General features: G+C 43.3%; 5 protein-coding genes across 9 annotated transcripts; 3 read left to right on the top strand and 2 right to left on the bottom strand.

Annotated features, from left to right (window-relative positions):
* Positions 1 to 296: 296 nt before the first annotated feature.
* LOC128275233 (calmodulin) lies at positions 297 to 4,406 on the bottom strand. Of its 2 annotated transcripts, none has more exons than XM_053013663.1 (4): positions 4,389 to 4,406; positions 2,568 to 2,598; positions 2,160 to 2,473; positions 297 to 2,065 (listed from the first exon to the last, which is right to left on the bottom strand). In XM_053013663.1, exons 1-4 carry the CDS (start codon positions 4,404 to 4,406, stop codon positions 1,964 to 1,966), a joined length of 465 nt encoding a protein of 154 aa, XP_052869623.1. In that variant the 3' UTR covers positions 297 to 1,963. The 2 variants fall into 2 exon arrangements, with proteins under 2 accessions (XP_052869623.1, XP_052869622.1); XM_053013662.1 differs by lacking the exon at positions 4,389 to 4,406 and adding an exon at positions 2,671 to 2,944.
* Positions 3,106 to 5,870, top strand: LOC128275232 (scaffold protein salvador). 4 transcript variants are annotated; one of them, XM_053013660.1, is made up of 7 exons: positions 3,151 to 3,165; positions 3,233 to 3,304; positions 3,403 to 3,564; positions 3,663 to 5,001; positions 5,072 to 5,253; positions 5,318 to 5,450; positions 5,534 to 5,870. In XM_053013660.1, the coding sequence occupies exons 3-7, from the start codon at positions 3,477 to 3,479 to the stop codon at positions 5,574 to 5,576; spliced, it is 1,785 nt and encodes a 594-aa protein (XP_052869620.1). In that variant the 5' UTR covers positions 3,151 to 3,165; positions 3,233 to 3,304; positions 3,403 to 3,476; the 3' UTR covers positions 5,577 to 5,870. The 4 variants fall into 4 exon arrangements, with proteins under 4 accessions (XP_052869616.1, XP_052869620.1, XP_052869617.1 ...); XM_053013656.1 differs by having other exon boundaries at positions 3,106 to 3,165; positions 3,233 to 3,564; XM_053013657.1 differs by lacking the exon at positions 3,151 to 3,165 and having other exon boundaries at positions 3,202 to 3,304.
* LOC128275234 (uncharacterized) lies at positions 5,862 to 6,576 on the bottom strand. Its single transcript, XM_053013664.1, has 2 exons — positions 6,480 to 6,576; positions 5,862 to 6,322 (listed from the first exon to the last, which is right to left on the bottom strand). Exons 1-2 carry the CDS (start codon positions 6,495 to 6,497, stop codon positions 5,969 to 5,971), a joined length of 372 nt encoding a protein of 123 aa, XP_052869624.1. The 5' UTR covers positions 6,498 to 6,576; the 3' UTR covers positions 5,862 to 5,968.
* A 287-nt stretch (positions 6,577 to 6,863) lies between these two features.
* Positions 6,864 to 8,603, top strand: LOC128271886 (translocon-associated protein subunit alpha). The gene is made up of 3 exons (XM_053009561.1): positions 6,864 to 7,063; positions 7,165 to 7,881; positions 7,991 to 8,603. Exons 1-3 carry the CDS (start codon positions 7,000 to 7,002, stop codon positions 8,068 to 8,070), a joined length of 861 nt encoding a protein of 286 aa, XP_052865521.1. The 5' UTR covers positions 6,864 to 6,999; the 3' UTR covers positions 8,071 to 8,603.
* A 9,347-nt stretch (positions 8,604 to 17,950) lies between these two features.
* On the top strand, positions 17,951 to 19,720 carry LOC128270525 (juvenile hormone esterase-like). The gene is made up of 2 exons (XM_053007932.1): positions 17,951 to 18,010; positions 18,089 to 19,720. The coding sequence occupies exons 1-2, from the start codon at positions 17,951 to 17,953 to the stop codon at positions 19,718 to 19,720; spliced, it is 1,692 nt and encodes a 563-aa protein (XP_052863892.1).
* The last annotated feature ends 43 nt before the right edge of the window (positions 19,721 to 19,763 follow it).

Here is a 19,763-nt window from a genome sequence, read left to right as displayed (position 1 = left end):
CTCAAATACACGTAGCAGTTAACTGAGAGTATAAGGAGAGTGCTGCAAAGATAATTGCTAATGTTTTTGATAGTTAAGAAAACACAATGTGAATGCAACAGCTTTAATACACTTATAACTTGATTAACCCAGATAATATTAATAATATTCAGCAAACTAGTGCACCAAGCCAGATAAATATAGCGAAGAAAAGACACACAAAATTCACTGCATGTTTCATGTTGTCTGTTGAAGGATAACGTGAAAATCAAATAGTCGCGAAAAGCCCTTACTTACGTAATGCCCTTCGTGCTATTCAAAACAATGTGGGTGAAAAATAAATTGTTAAAAATGATTCCCGCTTAAAACATGTAATCAGGAAACACAACTTTTCGGAATTACGAGAATAAGTTCAGTTTCTAGCGCATATATTTATTATCGGCATACTTGTAAAACGTTGCCTTATTCAAAATACAAAGCAAAACGGTCACTGGAAGAAAATAAGTCACGATTCAAAATATGCATAAAAAAAGCATCGATTCAAACACTCGAAAATAGTGTATACAGTTGACACGAGGTTTTTAGTTTAGCGAAGAACCAAGTTTTTTTTTCTAGATATATGATAATCCAACAGAAATTTAAACTAGGTCACTTATAAACTACTATGTTTGAAGCTGTTATCCTGTTTGAAATTAAACCAATCTAGCATTGAGCGATATGTTTAGGGCTAAAAATAATTAAAATGCGACCAGACTATTTGAGACTATTTTAGAAACTAAACTTCAACACCAAACCTAACGCTAAATCTTAACTGCGAAAAACGTGCAATGAGCATATTTTTGTAAACAATGAAGAAAGTGCCATAAACGTGGTAGTTTGAATCAGACCTTTAAATTGTATTGCACATAATATAAAGATTAAGCGAAACCATTCTCAAGTGTTACTAAGTGCGGTCGATCGGACACGTAAATTTAGTAGCTAGTCAAATTTCACAAACTACTATATCTCCCCAATCAATGCAGGCTATATGTTATATTATAAGTTCACTATATGTTATATTATGATTGCAAATTTGCTATGAATCGTGTTTCCTACCTTCTATCGTTTAAACAAGATTTGTTGAATTGTTTCATACTTAGTTTGTTGGCTTATTTTTTGTGCGGCAATTGTTATCAAAAAGAATATCCAAAACTTGAAAACTTGAAAAATAAACTTTTCCAACCAACTCCACATAAAATCTTTAAAGTCGTACTCAAATCGTACACAGCTCACCATTGAGTAACCATTGGTTTACACCAACAGTGGCAAGCAAAAACAAGTTTAGTTCAAGAACATTTACGTTCAAGTTCAAGAACAAGTTTTTACGAAATTCGTATTGATTTTAATTTAATTTGTGATGAAAAATTTAATTTTGGCAATCAAAGATCAATCAAAAACATTATATAAGATGTGTAAATGATAGTTTTGCTTTATTTACGGATCATTGATAAAAAAAGCTAAATTAAACCTACGCGAAAACATGTTTATTGCGGATAATGCATGCCATTTCCCCCAGACAACATTCTGGTTCAGTAGTTAAATTTGTTTTTGCTTTCCACTGTAAGTAATGAATATTCGGACCTCGATTTGCATAATGCTTATCTTAGCACTGAGTGCCAAAGATATTTGAATGTTTTGGAATATGGAATGCAAAGTTTTGCAATATGCTCATGTGATATTCACGGGAGATGACAAAACTATGCGAGTTTGTAGTTTCTTTTGGTTTATGTTTGTCTCAAGCGGTTGTACTACTACAAAAAATGCTTTAAATATTCAACCTCTACGCGTAACACTCGTAAATTAAAAGATAGTAAAAAGCCAAACCAAGCCAATAGAAGAATATCGAAACAATATGTCAGAAAGAAGTAGAGTTATCGATGATTGCAAGAACGTGATAAGGTGGGCATGACCTCACCTCCTTTGTATTTACTAACGTATAGTACGATCAGTAGTAGTCTGGAACTGGCGCACAAGCTACACGCACGAAATCAGTGTAACGTACATGCCCATTCCCTGACACGTTTGCCTCACGGAATATGTTGTCCACCTAATCGTACACAAAAAAATCAGTAATATCAGCTAAATAGCTTAACATTTTCATGAAAAATCATCGATAAGATAGACTAATCGCTAACCCTTACCTCACGGTACGACAGCCCTTCGCCCCAGTTTTGCAATAGATGTCGCAGCTGGCGCGCCGGAATGGTTCCGCGGCCACCTTTGTCACCCGCTTTGAAAGCCTGTACCACTTCGTCGGGAAGATTTTCAACACGCGAATGTTGATGCATGACTTCCAGAAAATCGGCGAAGCTCATGCGACCATTCTTCTTCTTCAGATACTGGGTCAATTCTTGCATCGTCGGAGACAGTCCCAGAGATCGCATAATTACCGTTAGCTCATCCAGCGTTGTAATGTGACCAGAACGTGCGAAGAGGTAAAAACATTCACGAAATTCTGCAATAAGTTTACGAATAATAGGCGAAAATCACTACAAAATAGTGGTTTTTACACTAAAGTTGACTGAACTGTCACAGAACTGTCCACGTACCATCAATGTCTTGTTCTTTGAAATAGCGAGCCTGAAAGAAATGACTAACTTAATAGATGTACGAAGCGAAGCAATGCAAAATATAATAAAGATAGAAACAAACCATAGTTATTGTTTGTATACCACGTTAACACTCCGAAATATTTAATGCGCTTTCGTTCACACACTTGTTGCTTCACTGCCCTATTGTTGTTGCTGTTGATGCTAAAGAATGCGCATTTGTCGGCAACGATACGGGAACAAAACAAAATATTGATTCGTCAACTGTTACAAAGTGCACTTTGATTAATTCGCACTTTGCCCGTTTTTCACTGCCCAAATGCAACGTAGCAACGCGAATTTGTGCTTCCTTTGATACTCGCACAAAAATTGTTTGTTGTCCAAACCAATATGGCGGCAGCAAACTTTGTCACTGTTAAACTGTCAAACGCGTTTTCAGCGCTGTCATAGCAAAATCGATATGATGTCCTCGGTATAAACACTCGATGAAACCAAATAACAATGATGAAGAACGTCAAACACATTTCTTCATCCTTTTATTTCTGTTTGTTCCGGATTCCCTTTTGAGTTTTCGTTCAGCGTTTTGCAGCATATTTGGGTTCGTAGTAATGGCTTTTTGACGAATTTCTAGAGTTTACGATTACTATGGAATTATTTCCCGGCAGAAACGTATGCTGTGCAATGTTTAACTTAACCAAGAACTTCTTATTGATCTCGCGTAGAAGTGTTAATACGATGTGAGTATTTTGAAGACGAGGTTATTATAATTTCGAGTTTCTTTTCCGACATAAAAAAGCATTCGTTTGGAGAAGTATTGAACAACTATCTACTTTAGATATAACAAGAGCTAGTTCTTGAAGTTCAGTTGTCCGTAAATTTATTGCGTAGCGGACAATAGTACCCGGTGCAATGTTGTCCCGTAAGAGCAAAGATAAGTCCATCAAAGAAGGTGTTGTGGGTAAATACGTGAAGAAAGATACTCCTCCAGAAATTCCAAGTAAGTGTGAGTCATAGTTAGAATAGGTTTTTGGAGTGAATCTCGCGAACCTACTCACCATTCAACTCCTGCTTTTTCATACTCTTCTTTCTGTTTAGTTATCAACGTATGGACAGCAGAGCAAAGCAAAAGTAAATTAGCCAAAGCTCGTCGAAGCTCCCAACAGCTCGTTTCGAACACTGGGCAACCACCTGGAATGCAAACGAACGCCAATAATAATATTCCAAACTTGCAAAAATTTGGTAACTCCAAGGTATTGACAAAGGTAGGCGGGCTTGGACATGAAGGAAAATACACACCCAGTAGCAATGTTCCGAACTTGGCTCATAAATTTGTCAATCTGAGTCTGAACAACGAGCAACCGAACGTGCTCGGATCGGCCAATGGATGCCTGCAAGGACAGTCAGGACTGCCGCCTTTAATGTTAAAAAGTGCCACCATGGACGCGGTTATGGTGACCGATGCACGAAACAACAATAGCCATGGGAACTACGTGGACATTGACACTATTGATCAAATACTGATGCAACAAACTGAAGCGTCCGCTACTGGTCAGTATCGACTACATCAGCAACAACAACAGCAACAACAACAGGAACAACAACAGCAACAACAACCACATATTCATCAGCAGTATCTTACTCATTTTGAGAGAAAATACTCTTACAATCAGATTCATAATGGTAACGCCCATCGAAATGGCTTCGAAAACTACGGGAACCTGCTTCGCAATGGTAGTCCCGGAGCTGCCCCTAGCATGGCAAATGATCAGACAATTTTCATCCGCCAGTTCTCCGCGCGGCAAGCGATGCAACCTCCGCAACCACCACAGCCACAACCATCACAATCGCAGCAAGCGAACTCGCAAACTTTGGCCCAACAACAGCCAGTGCCAACCGATCGTCACTATCCGATTTATGAAAATCAATCTCAGCTCGTACGGTCGGAATCACCGATATACAGTAACACCAACTCTTGCACCATTTACCAGAACTACAACAGTAACAATTCATCGCACCAGTCGCTTTATTCAAACGTTTGCATCGGCAACCAACAGGCGAATTCAAGTGGTACATCTAACTACCTTGCCTTAACACAACCGCAAACTGCGTCGCAGCCATTGTATTCAAATGTGATTATTGGTACCAGTGAAGCGAACGGCATCACCTATGGCGAGGTAGTGCTCCATAGTGGCGTAGGCGGTGGTGCACAACGAGGCATTGCCCAGACAAATGGTGGCACAACTCCAGGTGGTGAGAACGGAGAAGAAGAGCTGATGCTACCTCCCGGCTGGTCCGTGGACTACACACTACGTGGAAGAAAATACTACATCGATCACAACACTAAAACCACTCACTGGGCTCATCCATTAGACAGGAAGGCATTACCAACCGGTTGGCAACGGATTGAAGCAAGCCAATATGGAACATATTTCAAGTGCGTAGGGCTTCGAAAAATAGCATCCACAAAATAATTAATTATCCCTTTTCCTATGACTCTTGTGTAGCTACATCACGGGGCAAGGAGAGCAGACATTGCCGTATTTAGCATCGTGTTATCTTACGCACGCGACTCCAGTTGAGATTCCTCGCCCTTTGATGCCACACTTTTCTCGTCACAATGCACTGGTGCCTGCCAATCCGTACAATACCGAAAAAGTTCCTGAATGGCTGTTTCTTTATGCCAAATGTAAGCAACAGGCTCACTAACATCCATTTACATTTGCACAATAATATTTTCCTCTCATTTACAGCGTCTTCTGAAAAAGATCACATTATCAAATGGGACATGTTCCAACTACAGCAGCTCGAAGATTTTCTTGGTATGATGAAAAAGTTATACCGGCAGGAATGTAATATTATTGTAGCAAAGTATGAAGTGATTAGGTAAGAAGAACTATTAAACGTTCGCCCTATGTTTTTCGTACGGATTTAGGAAGTAATTGATTCTGTTGGGATTTTATTTTTAGGATACAAATACACTCTCGAATGCAAGAGATTCGTCGAATGTGAACGAAACACGATTTTTCTGCATATACTATCTTGCTTGTTGTTTAACAGAATGTGATATCAAACAGTTCCTTGTTTAACCATCTGCAGAGATAAACGGAACCTTCTTCTAATTTCGGAGTGGGTTCGTAGGATGTTTGCGTAAAAATGCATTCTTTTTTCAACCGGAGGCTGCTGGTAGCCCCACAAGGCTCGCACATAATTTCATCAGCGTTAAGAATGCCCCTAAGATAGCCGAAGTGTTTTGCAACAAGGCGGAGTTACGAATAATAAAATACGAATGCAAAATACATGAAAAAACACTAAACTAATAAGTTTTATATTAACAAATATGGGCAATATAGTACATTACATTGAAATCAGCGACGCGGGATGAAAACTAATCAAAGTAGCCCTTATTCGTTTTCTTCGTTCGAAGACGAGTTTGTTGTTCGGACCACTTCAAGCTCTTTCAGTTCGTACTCATCTGCCTTGGAAAGTCCGCTGAATTTGATCACCTTTGCGTTTGGAAGATTTAATTGTTTAGCAAATCGGACGGCCTGCGGTACACGTGATTCTTCTTCCGTTTTGTAGCCATAGAACTTTGCCCAATCATTGCGCCCGGTGTAAACCATGTAGCAAACACCCCCAAAAGCATTCCAGGCGACGATAGCGTAGAACAAACTAAATCGTTTCTTCCACAGATGTGCACGATCCAACGGAATAGGATTGGTTCGACGCCGAATCCACCTACGTAGCCACCGTGGTTGCTGAAATAGAGACATAATAGATCGTTTTTATTTCTTGCCGACGCTCTGACTTCAATCAAAACACAGCGTTTGACGTCCGTTGCGTAAGCCAGCTGTGTAATTATGTACATGTACATATAAATTTTGAAAAATGCAATATCAAATACAAGATAATTACTAAACACTCCCAATTCATTCATGAGTACAAACATGAAAGTTGATGAAAAACTAACTAACGTAAGATCATTTAAAAAATTTCATTTATTTGAAAAGGCTAAACCCTGTTACTGCTCTGTTAAATACACCTTGAACATCATTAATTAAACATGCTACTCTTCGGGGGTTTTCATGCGCACGGTTACATGAAAATGTAAAGTTAAAATTAGTTTGTGCTCTTTTTAATTTCCCTTTTTGGAATCAGCCAATGCTCGATTTAGTGGGCTACGTTCAAGCACATCGTTCCGTTGACAGTTAGATGTAAAATTATTGCCGAATTGGCGTCCAACTGTCAAAACCGCGGCTCCACGTCCACTCTTGATTTTGTGATATTTGTCCCCTTCACTCGTTTTTCAGCACGTTTAGAGAAATATGATCTGCCGCTAATCGAAGTTGAATCCCGTTTGCGTTCAGTTCACTTTAATATCGCTTGTAGTGAAAACGGTTGTTTTATTCTACGTATTAGCTCGCACAAAACAACAATGAAGAAATTTCTCGTGTTCTTGCTCCTCGTTTTGCCAGCGGTTCTACTAACAGTAAACACCGGTAAGCGGCTTTGGTGGTTTTCGACGTGGCATTCGTGAAAGTGCTACCTGCTGCTGTGCGCAACTTAATCCTTCTTTGACTTTCAACAACCTTCTCGGTAGGCCCCAACCCCTTCGCCTATGCCACGGAGGACGAATTAGATGAAGAGTTGGTCGATGTGGAAACGGAAGACGGAGCAGTCGTGGCAGATGAAGCGGAGTCCGAGGATGAACCTGAGACAACAAAATCTCCCGACGCCGATACGTTCCTTCTGTTTACGAGGCCTCTGCATGCATCAGGTTCTCAACTCGAGCTTCCCGCCGGCTACGCGGTCGAATTCCTAGTCGGTTTTGCCAACAAAGGCCAGTTCGAAGACTTTGTCGTGGAAACGGTGGAAGCATCATTCCGGTACTCGATGGATTTCAACTATTATATTCAAAACTTCTCGGCGGTCGCATTTAATCGTGAGGTGAAACCGGGTCACGAAGCAACCGTATCTTACTCATTTCTTCCGTCGGAAAGCTTTGCCGGGCGTCCGTTTGGTCTAAACATTGCTTTGAACTATCGCGACAGCCGCGGTAATCAGTTCTCTGAAGCGGTTTTCAACGAAACAATTCAGATCACCGAAATCGACGAGGGACTCGATGGAGAGACCTTCTTCTTGTATGTGTTTTTGGCGGCTATCGTTATTTTACTGCTAGTACTCGGCCAACAGTTCTTGGGATCGTACGGTAAGCGAAAACGCACAACCACCACTCGCAAGGTCGTTGAAACCGGTACAAGCAATTCGAAAGACGTAGATTACGAATGGATTCCAGCTGAAACTCTGAAGCAACTACGTGAGTATGAACATTATCTCTGCGAAAGCAGATTTAACTAAAAAACGTCTGAATTCCTTCACGCTTACATGCTCTTAATCGCTCGTTTTATTTTTTTCTTTTATTTTAGAAAACTCTCCAAAAAGTGGCAAAGTTTCTCCAAAACAGAGTCCGCGGCAGCGAAAAGCCAAAGCTCAGGCAGCTTCCTAGATTGATTGAGGAATGTTTTCACAATTAATCTTTTACTGTTCGTTCCATCCATGCTCTTTCATCATTTCCCTTCATTTCTTTAGTTCTCGTGCCCTAGGGTTAAATAATTCTCAGAGTGCATCATGAAAATATGAGAAATGGAAATAGAGCACAGCTACCATAAGACGTAGGCGATATAAATGGCACTCAACTAGTTGTTCTACGTAGTTCATCGACAGGAATGGGGGGACGTTCCTTCAGGAAATAGTGGCAAGACTCCCTTAAACTCTATGCGTCATGGAAAGTGTGAGCATACCTTGATAAAACCGTATCGTAGCCAGAAGGAACCATGTTCATAGAGGATTCTGTCAGTGTTATTCTCTTTGAAATGTACGTTTGTCGAAAGCATTTCACGGCGTTTCATTGACGCATCAGAGATCATGCAGATGTAGACTGATGTTCATTAATGGTAAAAGTAAAGCGGAGTTTTCTTTATCCGCAAAAGAACTGTTTTGTTTTGTGTACTAATTCAACAAATAAATATAACAGAAATCACAAAATTGTCTTTTAAATGCTTTCTGGCGGATCCAGATCCAGTGGAAGAAACGCGATACAACGGGCACTGTTGACGTTGCCTGCTGCTGACCAAGGCAATCCAACGCGGCGCTGGACCGAACGAAGTCGTCCGCACTTTGGATGATGTTCACCAGTTGCACTTCACTTAGATGACGATCGTTTTGATTCCGGAGTGAAGGATGGATCCATGTTTCATCCATTGCCACATAGCGACGCAAAAAATCCGGTTTAAAAATTGTCCAACACTGCTCAGAATCATCAAGTTCTTGTTTTTGGTCAACAATGAGCAAACGCGGCACCCGAATAGAGCTTTCTCCTAGCCAAATGTTTATGCAATATGAAGCTAACACGTTCTTTTGATAACTTTACAATGTCGTCTTACTCACGCGTCTTCACTGTTCGATCATTCAAAACGACTTTGTGGATTTTTAACTGTTTTCTGGTGTTACTGCCCCATTTGAACGTCCAATGCGTTCTCCATCATCATCCATCAAACCGTTTTATTGTTATTTCTGATGGAGTTTGATTTGAGTTTTGTTTGATTTGATTGATTTTGTTTAATCCATTGTTTTGAAAAAAAACAAAAGTCTCACTTTTAGGACAATAACTCGCAAATATGAATATCATAAAATTTAAACAGCTTTCTTTTGAAGATTATTACTAACTGAAAAAGCGATGAATGCAATAAGACTAGCGCTATTTATGGGTTTGGAGCGGGACTTTTCAGCCGATGTATTATAAGCATAGCGGTTTTTTATTACATTGATAAATGATTGAAACGAATAAAGGGCAATCGCATTCATGCTTATCCGCGGACCGCGAACCGGATGAATGGTGGCACATTTGGCAACAACAGAGATTAGTGATTTGTTTACATAAGTATATAAGGATAAATTTTAAATAAAATATATCAATACATTTTAAATTCCCAAGTGCTGTGCGAGGTTTCGCGAAGAGGTTTTGACGACGAGCCAGAACTAATCCTTGTTTTACTTAACCTTAACTCCACTTTGACTCAAGTTAAATAGAGGGTTTGGCGCGGGGGCAACAACCCGGTCCTGTAAAATACAGATTGTTACAGAGAGCCGCATAAATCTTACCGATACCCGGAATTACGGACTAACCACGCTACAAATGGACTTCGTATCAACACAAGAACTGCGCAGTGTTGTGCAGAACAGACGTGGTAGCTGCCACAACCGTTCGATTCGTCGTGGGTCCTTTACTGAAACCGGCGATCACCGACTTTAGCCCCATCAACGAACAGCTATGCACTTTTAGCTTGTTAAGCGTTCACGTGCCTGCCGATTTTATCACCCTGCCTGCCGAAGAGGACAAGGCATCCTACAAAAAGAGCTTGACAGTTGCTCCAAATATGACCAAAAATCAATGCTTAAGTCGATAGGTAAATCATCACGTCGGGGTCATCAGTTGTAGAGCTACTTGGTGATCGAGAACGAAGTGGTCTGTTTGGTGGTTATCACTCTACTGACTTTAGTCTATTCTAAGATGTATTTACAGTATGTGTATTTACAGTACAGTGTATGTATTTGTGTGATCCGCCACAACTACACCGGCTTTCGCCATCTCCCCGAGATAATTAACAACAATGGTTGCAGATTGATCCCTTTTGGATCCTCAGGGAACTTACTGATTGAAAGTACCAAACTTGCGCGGAAGGATATCGACGGTGTTTCCGAATGGGCCTACTTCCAATCAAATAGATCACGTATTGATTGACCAGCGGCCGGAGTGTGAATATCGCGCAGATTCTATTCAATTCGAACTGTTGGTAATAGTCAAACACCGCGACCGTTCCGTATCTTGAAGTCCTTTATTATCGATCACGAAAGAAGCGATCCGAAAGAAGCGACTCAAAATTAGTCCGTCTGGTCCGGCGTTTCGCTTATCACTCCTGGTTCTTTCGTAATGCCAAGAGTGTCCCAGAGAGTGTCGACCGATGATCCTACCTCTCTCACTCGTGAGTCGATCGGTGATCATCTCTCTTGGCTCGTTGGCTTGGCTTGGCTCGTATGCGGGTCTTCAGCTTGTTTGCAGCCTGGCATGCAAGCTAGCTGGCTGGCTGGCGGCTAGCTGGCTCTACCAATATCGGCGGCTATTGGTAACACTCCCCCCCAGTACGACGACGCGGTTGTCGGTTGACGTCTTCGTACGATAGCCTGCTAGCGGGCCGCGCCTGACAGTTTGTGTATTGTTTACCTGCGCTAGCTTGTCTCGTCTGTCAGGCTGTCTGTTGCTGTTGTTTTCCCGCTTCTACGTTACGTTTTCTATCAACACGTTCGCTATCAACCTCTCTCCCTGCTAATGCCTTTGGTGAGGCCTGATTATTACGTATTTCGCGATTTACTAGTACCTCTCTTCTAGGGTTTTCGTGCGGCCTCGCGGCCTATGCCCTTGCCGGGCATCCCTAATTCTATGCCCTTGCCGGGCCGGGTATCGTTCTTGTTTGGGTTCGGATGGCATCACGTCGAGAACGGCGAGTTTCGTGACGGGTCGTACATAAGTGTTTTTCGCCGTCCTGACGCTTGCTGATCTAACCTGTCCGTCCCGCTTGCTGACGAACACTCGGTCCACCGCGCCCGCCTTCCCGCGCAAGCTCCTCTCCAACCGCATGAGGTTTTCGTCTGCGGTGAAGCCACACCTCATTGTGCTTCGGTTGAAGGAGGCGAGGAAGGTTGGCCACTGTTCCACGTTGCCGTCGAAAACGGGTAACTCCTGCGAGGCGGCACCTTGTCTCGCGGCCACCTGTGACCGCGACAGTTGGAATTCGCCCGCTGAGTCTCCCCAGTTGTCGTAAAATTCCGGGTCGGTAGCCATCCGGATCGCGGTTGAGCTGGCTGGCGGCCGACGGGCTGGCTCAGCCGGGCTCTCTCGGGGGCTCTCTCGGGGACTCGGGCAGTAACGCACTGGGTGCCGTGGTACGCTGGCTCGGTCGCTCATGTTTGCTCGTGACGAGCCGGGTAAGGATGACTTACACTCTAACAGTGTGCGTTGTCGATCCCGGAGTCTCCGGAACTCTCTCTGGTGCAGCTGGATCTCTCTTTCTAGGCGCTCCAGCTCCAGCAGCTTCCTTTCGTTTGTGTCGCGTTGCTGAGTGCTTGTCGAGCCTCCCACGCTCAGCGCGATCTTCGGCGTGGCTTCTCTCGCGCTCAGCACTGGCCGCTGTTTTGGGGTCAGCGCCCCGAGCTGTCCCTGCGGCGGCGTCTTAACCTTGCCCGCTTTCCTGCGGGTTCCTCGTGGTCCTTTTGGCGCCTTCGCCGGGGGTGCTTGCGCCTCTGCCGAGTGCGGTGTCGTCGCGCTCGCCTTCGCACTCGTTCCACTCGCCTTTGCACTTGTTCCGGCCTTCGCCGCACTGCCCGGGAGATCGACACTTCCCGCCATCGCTTCCAATTTTAAACTTCGCGCGCGAACTCACTAAGCGTACGCACTATCGTTTGCCCTTACCGGGACTTGGTTCGTTTTCCCTTGCCGGGTTTTGATTTGTTTTACCTTTGAGTGTTACTAAACACTCTCGGATATAATTTTGAGTGTTGGTAATAGTCAAACACCGCGACCGTTCCGTATCTTGAAGTCCTTTATTATCGATCACGAAAGAAGCGACCCGAAAGAAGCGACTCAAAATTAGTCCGTCTGGTCCGGCGTTTCGCTTATCACTCCTGGTTCTTTCGTAATGCCAAGAGTGTCCCAGAGAGTGTCGACCGATGATCCTACCTCTCTCACTCGTGAGTCGATCGGTGATCATCTCTCTTGGCTCGTTGGCTTGGCTTGGCTCGTATGCGGGTCTTCAGCTTGTTTGCAGCCTGGCATGCAAGCTAGCTGGCTGGCTGGCGGCTAGCTGGCTCTACCAATATCGGCGGCTATTGGTAACACGAACATTCTGAAACAAGAATCGATGCAAGAGTTGTACAAACAGGCCATAAGGAAGTCGCTGAAACCAGTTAACGAAGAGCTAACTACGAGCGAGCGATGGAGCACTCTAAAAACTTGTATCAGAAACTGTGTTCAAGATGTCCTGGGTAAACGTCGTCGAAAGACGTGATCTGGCGGGTTCGACGCTGAGTGCATCAATGATAGCTTTGGTACTAGCAGCCAACAGGTCATTCTACAGTCTGAGGGAACTATTTCACTCTACTCTCGAATCGAAGCTGGATTTATACAGAACTTACGTAATCTATCTGATGCATCTGAGACATGGACTCTGTCCAAAACTGACGAAATGCACTTAGCTGCGTTCGATTGGAAGATGCACAAATTGATATTTGGTTGTGGAGGGAAGTCGCTGCACAATGTACGACGACATTCACTATCATACAGCGTGTACCCCTCGCCAGGCCCCGGTGGGCTAGTCATGTCATAAAAAAGGAGGACAACAAACTAGGTCGCGAAATCTCCTTAGGCCGCCCAGAAGAACAGAGGGCCCCGTTTGAGATGGCGGGATTGCATCGCCAGCGATAGCGTGATAAAGAGTTGGTGGTCGAAGGTCTTCTATCGGGAGCGGTTGAGGGAGGCCAGGACCACTCGGTGGTTGCAGTGGTCGGATAACAACAACAAGAGAACTATGAAAAAGAGTAAATTGCTTTTATTGGCTTAATTCCTATGCTATTCATTCTACTATAAATATATAGTATGCTTCTTGTTCATAGAATAGTCGGTAACGCTCGACGATGTCCCGCAGCTGGCCTGGGTTCAGTTCCTGAAACCGGCGTGAAAACGGGTGAACATCGCGGATAAGTGAAATTAGTCTCGTAAGACATTTCCACCCAAGGTGAAACACAGACACACATTTCATTGAAGCTCATTTTCACCTCGGTGGCTATGTTAATTAGTATAATAAGTACTAGCTGATCCCGGCGCGCGTTGCCACGCCTCATTTCATCCTCATTTCTCGATTATCCGACGTTTCAAAGGACTTCCTGGTGACGTATCCGATCAGCTTCCCTTTGCATTTCCCGTTACTTCTACTTTTCAGACGATCGGGCTTCCCGGTGACGTATTTGTTCAGTTTCCCTTTCCTCCTCCCGTTACTCTGTTCCGAATGATAGGGCTTCCCGGTGATGTATCCGATTGGCTTTCCTTCCCGCTTCCCGTTGGATACATGGCAAACTCGCACCAGCTAAATTTGACTCAAATTGTTTGAACACTTTTCGAATTTTGCTTAAAATTTACCAAAATTTTATATGGGAGCCACCCTTTGTAAAGTGGCGAAGGGTTTCAAAAAATCACCAGAACATGTCCCCTTCCCAAAAACTCCCACCTGCAGAATTAGGTTCGATTTGTTCGAAAACAACCCGAATTATGCTGAATTTTATGTTACGTTTGCATGGGAGCCCCCCAGTCCATTGCTATCTCTCTCTCTCTCCCTCCCTCTCTCTCTCTCTCTCTCTCTCTCTCTCTCTCTCTCTCTCTCTCTCTCTCTCTATCTCTCTTTTTCTTCTCTCTCTATCTTTCTCTCTCTCTCTCTCTCTTTTTCTGTATCTTCCTCTCTCTATCTATCTATCTCTCTCTTTCTCTCTCTCTCTTCTGTATCTCTCTCTCTCTATCTATCTATCTATCTCTCTCTCTCTCTCTCTTTGTCTCTTTCTCTCTTTCTCTCTCTCTCTTTCTCTCTCTCTCTTTCTCTCTCTCTCCTCCCTCTCCCTCCCTCTCTCTCTATCTATCTCGCGCTCCCTCTCTCTCACTCTCTCTCACTCCCTCTCTATCTCTCCCTCTCTATCTCTCTCTTCCTCTCTTTCTCACCTTCTTTAAAAATTAAACGCAAACTATGCAGTTCCCCCCAACATCACACTACTTCAAGATGGATGGAATGAGGGGTGGTGATAGGTGGAAGAAGGAAGGAAAAGGCTTTTAAGTGAAACCAATCGATTTAGAGACCACCAAAACCTAAGAAACGATACCCATATTGCCCTAGGACGTATTTTAAGGATTGGGGTTGTATGGGGACCCCCCCCTTCCCCTCGTCCTGCAAGGACCAAATTTTGTCACATGGTTTCTCAGGTGACCAGCAACCATTGTGCAAGTTTTGATGAAATTCGATTCATAACTTGTGGAGTAATTGATGTTTTTAACAGTTAGTTGTATGGGAGGGCAAAGAAAGAGGGGGGTGAGGGGTTTCTAACCTTGACTATTGCACTCCCCGGCCCCAAAAACCCCTGTATACCAAATTTCGAGTCAATCGGTCCAGTAGTTTCGGAGTCTATAAGGACATACAGACAGAACTTGATTTTTATATATATAGAGATTAAATAGATAAGTATTAATAAGTTAAATAAGTATTAATAATTAATAACAAGTATTGTGGGTTTGAAAACCCACATATCGTGCAAGAGAAGCCAATGCACCCACAACGAGTGACTGTTTGGTGCGGATTTTGGCTGATTGGTTTTTCGGCGAAATTGAAGCTGAGACCTTGAACGGCGCTTGGTTTCAACAGGGCGGCGCTACGTGCCATACAATGCAACAATCGATATTTATGTTATGTGAACAAACCAGCAACTATTGACAACCTCAAGACCTAAATTCAAGTTGCTATTGCCGAAATAGGACCAGATACAATCGAAAACGTACTCAAAAACAGGTCGATCTACTGCCAAACCAATTGTGGTAGACATTTGACCAAAATTGTTTTACATTTTAAAAAATAAGAATCAACCTTTCAAATAAAAGTTCAAGCCTCGAAAAGTATTAAGCCGTTTTTATTTTATAACCAAATGGAAAAAAGAATTCGGGCTGGGCCACCCTATATAATATTAGGTTGGGGAAAAGAAATCCATTATTTTCTCGGTAGATGACTTTAGTGATCGATATCTCGTGAAGTATCGATCGTACAGTTTCAAGTTTAGGCTCGTTTTAAAGCTGATACTTTACACTTAAAAAATGCTTTCATTGTTTTTGTTTGTTCCATTCGTTTGTGAGTTACAGGGTGTTAACAATGGAGGTCAACGCAGAGAAAATTCGGTATATTTTACATTTTTGTCCGATAAAGGCGAAAATTCAAGCTAGGCGCTGAAATTTTGCATGGTGTTCATGGTGCCGATACTCTAACAGCTAGCTGGGTCAAATTTTGGTTTCGTTGACACGTTTCAGTTATTTTTGATGTTAAAGCCTAGGCAGACACGTCATCGAAAATGTCGATAAAATCACAGAAATAATCAAAGTTGATCGGCATGTTAGTAATCAGAGCATCGGCAGGAGCTAAAGATTAACATCAAAGTTTTAAGCCATTTGCGCAAAGCTGGATTCACAAAGAAGCTCGATGTTTGGGCGCCACCCTATTTACACCAAAAAACATGATGGCTCGAATTTCCATCTGCGAAGTTTTGGCCAAACGGAACGAAATCGAACCATTTCTTAAACGGATGGGTACTGGGGATGAGGAAATGGGTACTTACGACAATATTGTGTGAAATGATCGTGGTCTAAGCGTGGTGAAGCAGCTTAACCGGTGGCCAAACCAGGAATAACGGCTAGGAAGGTTCTACTGGGTATATGGTGGGACTTGAAAGGAATCGTTTATTATGAGTTGCTTCCGTGTAGCCAAACACTAAATTCAGATCTCTACTGTCAATTACTGCACCGTTCGAAGCTAGCAATTGACCAGAAACGACCAGAATCGGCCAACGGAAGAGTTTTGTGTTCCACCAGGACAACGAAATGTTACGCACGTCTTTAGTGACTCGCCAGAAAGTCCGGAGCTTGGTTGGAAGTTTTAATGCATCCACCGTATAGTCCGGACCTTGCACTAAGCGATTGACACCTTTTTCGCGCATTACAAAATTTCCTGAGTGATGAAAAACTGAGATCAAAAAAGGATTGTGAAAATGGATTGCTCGAGTTTTTCGCCAATAACGACTAAGCCTTCTACAAGAGAGGCATTATGAAGGTATTTTAAAAAGGCAACAAATTTTCCAACAAAACGGTGTATATTTGACGTCAAATCGGACCATCGGAACATCTTAAATAAAGTTTTGAAACTCACGCAAAAATAATGGATTTCTTTTTCCCCAACCTAATATATAGAAACGATAATAAATGGGGTTCAGAAGAAGAAGACCATTAATAAAGGTTAACAAACTCTTAAATGCAGTGACCTGATCAATGAAATCAGAACGTCTGCACGTCTTCATTAGTACAACGCTGCGTACTAATGAGGTTACCGCACAAATGTGTTCAATTCCGTGTACAAGACAAGACGCGAAAAATTTATAATTTTTTAATCCATCAACAAATAGTATTGCCAAACACGGCTCGGTCCGTTCTTCTAAGATTAGAAAAAAAAAACAAATAATATTGAACATGTTAATCGTAAACTGGTAACACAGATTGTAGGGTATACAATATAACAAGAAAGTTGGCCGTTCTTCGAAGAATTAAATAAAGACGTACTAGAAAAATACATAATTCATATGCTGTTTTGTTCCTAAAGAAAAATATGTATAAATACACTGTGCTACATTTCCTTTCTCTTTGATGACAATTAGATATTGGCAGTTTAATACTTCTTTGAATTCAATACAAATTCCCGATAGACTAAGGAGTTTTAAGCTAAGCTACAGATAATCCAAAGAATTGTATGTTTTTCATGAAAACGGTCATAACTATTAGTCAATTAAGCATTGCGACTCGTTCAATAGTTCAAGTATGTGTTTCAAGTTTTAACTTAAGATGTCCTTTTAAAATGTTCGAAAAGTTTTATATGAAACAGATTTGCATTACAGAGTGGACTTTTGCAAAGCATTGCGTTTTCTTATTCTTCGCCTCGGTAGCATAACATTATTGAAAACATGGAGCAGTGGAGTGGAGCGCACTTTCCTCAACTGGCACACCCGCGAACAATTGTCGAAAATACCCCCCATCGGCTCACTGGGGAAGATACGTGTGCTATCTTAAAGTCCTTATCTGCATTACTGCGACTAAGGAGACCGACCCATGGCAGTCGGTGCTAATCTTTGACGCACTTACCAATAAGCCAATAGTATTATTGCTGGCGTACATAACCAATCTCAGTTTGTGAGAAGGGGGGTTAAGAAATTTCCCCATAATCTAATCCATAAAAGCGCCACAGCGCAAAACGGATAACAACGATAGGTGGATCAGAAATACCAAATGCTGGTCAACCTAATCAATTAATGAGGGGATCAGTAAGAAATCTTATCACTACAATTTGGAACTCGGCAAAACGAGAATGAAGTTAGCAACCAAGGTTGGAGGATACGCTCATAGCTGACGTCAGTGACAGCGTATATAACAGCCGTTAATTTCCGCTCGCAAGCTTACTTTAGTGGCTAGCTAGCGTGCTGTCGGAAGGATGCTTAAGTTTGTTGTGCTTGCATCACTAGCGGTGATCGCTAGTCATGCACAGGATGCGGTAAGTGTTGCATACCATCATGGATCTACTTTAAGCTTGAATAATAATCCTTGGTGTTTACCTTTTCGCGGTTTACAGTCGCGTCCAATTATTAACACCAATGGAGGCCAAATTCAAGGCATAACTGCGAGCTGCGGGCTCTTCTGTAACTACTTCGCATTCAACGGAATTCCGTATGCTGAGCCTCCGACCGGAGAGTATCGGTTCCGTAATCCACGTCCGTCCAATGGCTGGCAAGGCGTTAAGGATGGCAGCGCACACCGGAGCACGTGTCCTTCCGGTGGATTTTTAGGTGGCATTTCCGGAAGCGAAGACTGTTTGTACTTGAACGTTTACACACAGAATCTGATCGGTTCGCGGCCAGTCATGGTGTGGATTCATGGTGGATCGTTTACCGGCGGTTCGGGTGACTCATGGATCTACGGACCAGACAACTTGGTACCGGAAGACGTGGTTGTGGTGACGATTAACTACCGGTTGGGTATACTCGGCTTCTTCAGCACGGACGATACGGCTGCCGCAGGCAACTGGGGAATGAAGGATTGCGTGATGGCTCTGCAGTGGGTACGCCAGAATATTGCCGCGTTTGGTGGCGATCCCAACAATGTCACCATTTTCGGTGAAAGTGCCGGTGGTGTAGCCGTACACTTCCTCGTGCTGTCCAACAAGGCGGCCGGGTTATTCCACAAAGCAATCGCACAGTCTGGTACAGCGCTGTCACCTTGGGCCTTCCAGTACCAGCCCCGTGAACTCGCCTATCGACTAGCCGATAAGTTTGGGTATTCGCACAATAGTGCACAGTTGGTTCAGAGTTTGCGGCAAACTTCGCTGGAACGCTTGATTGATGCCCAAGAAGGATGGCTAGACATTGAAGTGCCCCGCGGATTTAAACCATTTGATTTTGTACCCAACGCTGAGCCAGTGAACTCGCCGGAAGAAACGTTCCTGACGCAGCTACCCATCGACATCATGAATGCTGGCACATTCAACCACGTTCCATTCATCGCCGGATACACGAGCTTGGAGAGTATGTTCATGGTGTACGAACACACAATTGACAGCACCGTATGGGATGCATTTACCCGCAATCCCGACTACTTCGTACCGCACTTCTGGAATATTCAGCGTGGAACTCCCGCGGCATCTGCTGTCAGCCAAGCTTTCCGTAACACATACTGGCAGGATCGTCCGCTTGGACCGAATATTATGTTGGAGTGGTTGACATTCCATACTGACCAGCAGTTCATCTACGCAGTCGATAAGACGGTGCGGGTGCACGCTCAGCGATCGACAGCACCCACGTATTATTATCAGTTCAGCTTCGATGGTGATCTCAATTTAGTCAAACGTCTTCTACTGCTGGGTAACTGGCCCGGCGCGATGCACGCAGACGACATTCCATACTTGTGGTCCGTAACCGATCTTACCATCTCACCAATTCTGCCAACAAATCATGCACGCACTGTAAGCAATCGGTTCGTACGGTTGTTTACAAACTTTGCTCGGTTTGGCAATCCAACACCAAATGCAGTGGATACGTTGCTTCAAAACCAACAGTGGCAACCGGTCGGTTCAACCGTACACTTCATGGACATCGGCCACAACCTTGCGACCGGCATCAATCCCAATGGAGCGCGAACCTCCGTGTGGCACAATCTAGAAGCAAGTTACGCCAATGATCCATTCCGCTTCCCGCGAAACAATAATTGATAAAAAAATACAGATAACGGGCATTTATAAAAGGCTTTGGGCA

Source organism: Anopheles cruzii, chromosome 3 (assembly GCF_943734635.1).
Source record: "Anopheles cruzii chromosome 3, idAnoCruzAS_RS32_06, whole genome shotgun sequence".
NCBI classification, from domain to species: domain Eukaryota; kingdom Metazoa; phylum Arthropoda; class Insecta; order Diptera; family Culicidae; genus Anopheles; species Anopheles cruzii.
This window is presented reverse-complemented; position numbering and strand designations above follow the sequence as displayed.

Excerpts from the sequence above, each read along its gene's own strand:
- LOC128275232 (XM_053013656.1), top strand. The coding sequence starts at position 3,477 with ATGTTGTCCCGTAAGAGCAAAGATAAGTCCATCAAAGAAGGTGTTGTG. Across the intron at positions 5,002-5,071 it reads CAATATGGAACATATTTCAA|CTACATCACGGGGCAAGGAG; the intron begins GTGCGTAGGGCT and ends ACTCTTGTGTAG. Across the intron at positions 5,451-5,533 it reads GCAAAGTATGAAGTGATTAG|GATACAAATACACTCTCGAA; the intron begins GTAAGAAGAACT and ends TTTTATTTTTAG.
- LOC128275233 (XM_053013663.1), bottom strand. Across the intron at positions 2,474-2,567 it reads CAAAGAACAAGACATTGATG|AATTTCGTGAATGTTTTTAC; the intron begins GTACGTGGACAG and ends AACTTATTGCAG. Across the intron at positions 2,066-2,159 it reads AAGGGCTGTCGTACCGTGAG|GTGGACAACATATTCCGTGA; the intron begins GTAAGGGTTAGC and ends GTGTACGATTAG.
- LOC128271886 (XM_053009561.1), top strand. The coding sequence starts at position 7,000 with ATGAAGAAATTTCTCGTGTTCTTGCTCCTCGTTTTGCCAGCGGTTCTA. Across the intron at positions 7,064-7,164 it reads TCTACTAACAGTAAACACCG|GCCCCAACCCCTTCGCCTAT; the intron begins GTAAGCGGCTTT and ends CCTTCTCGGTAG. Across the intron at positions 7,882-7,990 it reads TGAAACTCTGAAGCAACTAC|AAAACTCTCCAAAAAGTGGC; the intron begins GTGAGTATGAAC and ends CTTTTATTTTAG.
- LOC128270525 (XM_053007932.1), top strand. The coding sequence starts at position 17,951 with ATGCTTAAGTTTGTTGTGCTTGCATCACTAGCGGTGATCGCTAGTCAT. Across the intron at positions 18,011-18,088 it reads CTAGTCATGCACAGGATGCG|TCGCGTCCAATTATTAACAC; the intron begins GTAAGTGTTGCA and ends CGCGGTTTACAG.